At 39.2% G+C, this 6,256-nt stretch overlaps 1 protein-coding gene across 2 annotated transcripts in view; it reads right to left on the reverse strand.

Annotated features, from left to right (window-relative positions):
* The window catches only part of Arhgap42 (Rho GTPase activating protein 42), a 247,051-nt gene that overhangs the window by 113,488 nt on the left and 127,307 nt on the right, over positions 1 to 6,256 (reverse strand). For both annotated transcript variants that reach the window (XM_029481163.1, XM_021171512.2), the window contains one exon: positions 5,147 to 5,218. In XM_029481163.1, coding sequence (XP_029337023.1) covers positions 5,147 to 5,218 — 72 coding nt within the window. The remainder of the gene's footprint in view (positions 1 to 5,146; positions 5,219 to 6,256) is intronic.

The raw sequence follows: 6,256 nt of genomic DNA on the forward strand, positions 1-6,256 counted from the left end.
AGGTATTGAACAGGGCATGGTGGCACTCACTTTTAATCTTAGGACTTCAAAGGCAGAGGCAGGTGAATTTCTGTCAATTTGAGGCCAGCCTACTCTTACAAAGCAAGTGCCAGGATAGCGAGAACTACACAGAGAAACCCTATAAGGAAAAACTTGAAAAAAAATGAAAGAAAAGAAAGAAGGAAGGAAGGAAGGAAGGGAGGGAGGGAGGGAGAAAGGGAGGGAGGGAGAAAGGAAGGGAGGAAGGAAGGACACATATTGCTCTTTCAGAGAGAGGTCCTGTACTAAGTGCCTAGTATCCATGTCAGATGGCTAACGGCCATCTATCACTCCAGCTCACTGAGTTATAAAGCCCTCTTCTGTCTTCTTTGGGCAATTGCACTTACATGGACATACCCACACAGAGACCCATACTCTAGTATCATTAAAAATAAAACTTTAAGAAAATAATGTCAACAAAGAGACTTGCAGATAGATTTAGAATGCTACTAAATGACTTCCTATCTGCCTATAGAACTCAGATATGATGATTAACTGGAGAAAGCTCCACTGGGAAGCCATGAGCAGCACATGGAAACCAGACCAGACCAGTATCTACACGGCCTATCGACAACGGAGAGAATGTAAGACCCAAGCTACCAAACCCGCACTGTGAACCATAAACCACCTCCCTCCAGATTACTCTCACCACATGTCTACGATTGCCCACTGCACTGCATGGAGAGATCACAAGGTGAACAAAAGCCTTATCACTCAGAACATCAACAATTCTCCCAGATTATCTAAAGCCACGTATATACATAGGACAACAAAGCACACTATAGCCATTTTTCACATGGACAGACTCTGTGGCTGTGACATAATTCTGGCAGTTCTGCCTGGATTTCTCTTCTAGATGCTACAAACTAAAGTAACATATGCAAGGCACATTTAAAAATAATAAGCAAATGTTCAGAGACAGAACTACTACAGGCAGAGCAAAAGGATGTTTGTGCTCTGTTATAGTCTTCAACATGAAGTCAATGTAGAAGAATGGAGTTCAACTTTGCAGTGACTACCATTGCATTGTTTATCTCTGTATTCAAATCATAGAAAAATGTTCACATGCCTTCCATCAAACTCTCTCAGAAATGAAAATCAGCATCTTCAAAAGCATTTCTCTCCAAAGTGAAAGCAGCTTTCAACTTTTATGGCCAGGACTTTTGTAGTTCTTTTCTCTAGAAAAGTAGTCAGTGTGGAGCATCTAGTGCGTGCTAGAGATTCCAGGGACCAGTCAGGGAATCATATTAACTACTTGAGTTTGAAGTGAGGAGCTTTGGCTGTACCTAAGGTTTTTGGTAATTAAGTTGTATTTTGTATAATCCTCTACTTGCTAATAGTAGAATTGAATATTTCACAAAGGAGTTTTCTGAATTGCAGCACGGGAGCCTTGAAGAGTCAGAAGATTTCAGGTGTAGGGAACTACATTTTCCTCCCTGCATCCCAAGAGGGGAGCACACTGAGAAATGATCCCCAGGACTCTGTAAAGTCACTTCTATTTCAATTACAGCTATGCATTCTGGTTTTTAAAAATTTTTTTTTTCTGAGACATGTGGTTGTTGAGTAAGATTCAGGTGAATCCAGATGCTGTGGCAGACACCTGTCATGTTAGCATTCAGGAAGCTGAAACAAGAGCACTTACTAAACTCACAGTTTGCCCGGAAACAAAATCAGGTATCCGGTCAATCTGGAAAGCAGAGCAAGATGCTGTCTTAAAAGAAAGGAAAAGAAATGCAGAGCTGTGTCTACCCTTACCGTTGGAATCTCCACATGAACAGGAAGTGGAGGAGAGGCTGTGGCTTTGCCTTGCCTCTGTTCCCTCTGGATGAGAGAAGAGATTTCCAGCACAGTCAAAGACAAACAACATGAGTCATTTTATTTAAAAAAAAAAAAAAAACCCAAAGGCTATGATTCATCTAGCTCTGTAAGAATGCTTTTCTGGCTACATCTACACACTGGGAATCCTTTCTAATAGTAATTGTTAATTGTTTTGAATCCCTACTTTCAGTTCATGTTTGCAGAATATAATCCAAGAATGTCATGAGATAAATTAAACCAAATATTCCTCAGCCCGCTAACACGTGTAAGAGGTCAGGCATACAATAGAACTCAATTCTTCATATGCTATCAGACCAAGAACCTTCCAATAAATACATCCATGACAGCTGTTTACAGATAAGCCTTCTAATCTCCAGATACACACAAAAAAGCAGGACCCATCTCCTGTCCTCTAGTCCAATCACCTATCATTAATCTTCCTGAATGCCTCTCTCTCTGGCACAGCCTGCCTCCTTCCCACAACTGGAACTCACTAAGAGCCCAACTTTCCACAGTGGAGGATCAGGTGTCTCATGCTCCACGGAGGATACAACAGAATAAGTCTGTGGTCAGTCAGGGCTCTGATCTACTTAAGCTGAGCAGGATCATCAGGCTATGAGGCCAAAGACACTTGATTCAGCATTTTCCACTTCTGTTCATAGGATAAACAGGCTGGAGAGTCCGCTGACTGCCATGGAAGACTCTAGGCTCATCCATATCCTGGTCTTCCCATCCCAGCTGGCTAATTGGCCCCAAAATGCTTGGGAAATTCCACTGGACAGACTGAACAGTTGCAGTATTCTTTGGATAATTAGGTTTACAAAGCAAATAAGGAAATCTCCATATAAAGAAGCAGTGAAGCAACAAATAAGATGGACACCCTCATGTATGGTTGCTTCCTATGCCCAGAAGAAAACAACAAATAAGGTGGACACCCTCATGTATGGTTGCTTCAGACTCCCAGAAGAAAACAACAAATAAGAAAGATACCCTCATGTATGGTTGCTTCCTACTCCCAGAAGAAAACTAACATACATGTAACTTTAGAAAGGGATAATTGCTTTTTAACTCTCTTTTCCCTTTACTGAAGATCTCTTAACAATTCAGAAGGAAAAGTATGAGGCACATAAAACAGAATCAACATGATAGACAGACAGGTATTCCTAGCCACAACATCACTGGTTTTATATTTAACACCCCAGTAAGTACTTGATGGCATAATATCCCCATTTGTATCTGTAGTTGTTCTGTCCAGTGACTGAGATATTCACAAAACAAAACAGTGGGTGTTACTGCTCCTGTTTCAGTAGGTGAACGCTGCTGTGTAAGTCTTCCAGGGAGAAAGCAGCAATCCATAGCTGAAATCACCTCTTGCAGGATGGACTGGCAAATGTGGCATGTGCTAAACCTAGGAGAGAATGCCTCGTGAGGCTCACAGATACAGTTTCAGAAACACAGAGGAAGCAGAGCACTTGCATTTCTAGGCTTTGCTTGAGGACCACACCCCTGATGTCCACTCATTATCCCTTTCACTCTGGGTCACAATCTTCAGTGCATTCTCTCTGGCTTTAGAGTCTGTTATCCAGCAAGATGTAAGGGACATGGGGTATGGATCGTGTCTCTCTTGTTTACAGCTGTGTTCCTTAATCTTATCAAACACTAAACTTACCAAGTAAGGCAACCATGAGAAACATAAACATTTGCTGAATTAATTAGCAGAAAAGGTTCTGACTCATTCTTTATGTGAAAATTGGTGGAACAAAGCTCTAATTCAAGCCAAACACTGATAACTTATTATGGGAAACAAGGCTAAGAAGTATTCAGTCCCATGAGAGGGAAAAATGTCTCTTGTCAAAGAAAAAAGAGTGTTGGCAAAGGGGCTGAGTGAGGACATCTGCTTCCTGATGCTGCCATAGGACATAAGGCATCAGTAGGAGTTCAAAGAGGAGAGGGCAAGGCATACCCCAGAAGAGAGAAAGACATAAGCAAAAATACGAAATGCTCAGGTGGGGCACTTGGAGGAAGAAAAGCTCCCACCTATGTCTGTTGATCTGTGCCCTGACATGTAACTATGGGCCAACTCAAGGACAATATCATTAGGATTAAATCTTCTGTTAATGTCACAACCACTGAAGCTGTCCTGGGAGGAAGAATGACATGATCCAATAGGACAGATTTTGTTGGCAGATAAAAGTGGGGGGTTGCTGAACAAACAGTCAGACATGCCATTACTTCAGCCAGAAAGGATGGAGGGGACGGGAGGAAATAACACTACAGGTTGTCATAGATTGACTACAATGAAGTCCAACACAGAAGAGCAAAGATAAATGCAGGAGGGGCTGTGCTAAAGAGCTCCATGGGAGGAGAGAGAGGGTAACCCAAAAGTGATATGATAGAAGTACATGGGACACATATTGAAAGTTGTCAAAGAATAACATTTACAAAAAAGAATGTGGAAAAATAATCTTCCTGGTGTAAAATCCTCACATTCTAACTGTGTACATGGTGTTGAGCAAGGGCAGGAAATGGAAATCTAAGATGGTGGAGTTCCATGAGATGGTCCATCAGGTACCCACTGCTAAGGTTGACAACCTGAGTTTAATTCTTATGACCCACACAGTAGAAGAAGAGAAACAATTCCTGTAAGATATCCTCAGATTTCCACATGCTCACTATAGGGTATGCATGTGTAGGGATACACAAATCAGCAAATAATAACTGAATATGTGAATGTAAGTTTCAAGTCAATTTTTAAAATAGGCTCAGAAAAATTGCAGCAGGTCCATACACAATGTATAGCAACTGAAAGACTTTCTGTCAAATATATTTAAAGTTTTTAACACAAATAAAATCATGAAAATATGACAAAAAATAATTTTTAAAAAGTCCTTTCTGAGTTTTGATAAAATTTTCAGTATATAGTGACCTAATGTTTTATTTTATCTCCAGTAAGAAAAAGTCTTCTTTTATTTTACAAACCCCAATCCTTATCCTCTCTGCAAAAAAGTCAATTCCCAACCATCGCAGGAGCAGGAGGAACCCACATAACATACACACATGTTATCTATTTAGTAGAAGAATAATATCATTTATTTTTAAAAAAGAATTCCAGTCTTTGTAATAGGCTTTCTTAAAAAGTATTAAAATGATGTCATTTTAAACATACAAAATATTTAAAAATTCAAAATATTTTCAACAAGTCATAATTTCAAAATATTAACATCGGAGATTATATCACCTTTAATTAGCAGGATAATATCTAAGGAACAAGGAAAAAAGTCACACTTACTTTAGCTGCACCGATCTGTTCTTTTCGAAATTTCTCAAGGGGTGCAATTAATACATCATTAGCATTTTGAATCTGAAAATAAAAATGCACATATATTAAACTCTATTACAATTTCATGTAAATAATACTGAAAAATGGTCTCCTTCATTTAGCTTATTGAATGCAGTTTTTGTCCTCAAATCTATTTCTATAAAACTTAAACTTCATGTCTTATTGTATTTTTTGCCTGATAATGGAGTGGGTTTCATGTATGATTTCCCTCAATACTAACAAAAATGCAAAATAATATAAGTAAATTACTGAAACTGTTTTGAATGTTTGTATTTCTTCTATATTTTACTAAGAAAACAGCATTTTGAATACTAAATTTACAAATACTTTCATTACACTGATTCAATGTCATCATCCTAAAACTGGCACAGCTCTTCCACTTGCCAGTAGCTGTTAGAATCCCACAAATACAGGGGAATAAAAGGCTCATCTCATGTCTTCTCTTACCTAATGAGTTTCTTTGCACGTGGGATTTGCCTAAAGGCTCTGGTGATATTTCCACCCAAACAAAAACAGTATCTGATTTCATTTCAACACAGATCAGTTTATCTCCATGTTCCAAGTGGCGAGTTGTTTGAACTTTAAATCAGATAGATTGCCCAGTGTGGGTGGGTAAGAATACTACAGGGGAGGCATAAGATACAAGGGTGGGCACTGTACAAACAGAGGCTGAAATACACACACACACACAAACACACAGACACATACTGATAAAAAACCACACACAAACAGACATACAAATATACACACACATAAATGTACACACAGACTTACACAAACAAACAAACACACATACACATCTTTCAAAAAATAAGGAAAAGAAGGACCAGCAGCGAAATTAGTGATGCCTTCTCTCCCTGCACTGACCTATATGATTTGTTCTATATGGGGCAAATGAAAATCTGAGGAGGAAAAAAGAAACTACTTTTCACATTGGCTCACTTAAACATATTTGTTTTTATTACATATTTTCCTCAATTACATTTCCAATGCTCTCCCAAAAGTCCCCCATACCCTCCCCCCCACTTCCCTACCCACCCATTCCCATTTTTGGCCCTG

The sequence above is a fragment of the Mus caroli genome, chromosome 9, assembly GCF_900094665.2.
Source record: "Mus caroli chromosome 9, CAROLI_EIJ_v1.1, whole genome shotgun sequence".
In the NCBI taxonomy this organism is placed as follows: domain Eukaryota; kingdom Metazoa; phylum Chordata; class Mammalia; order Rodentia; family Muridae; genus Mus; species Mus caroli.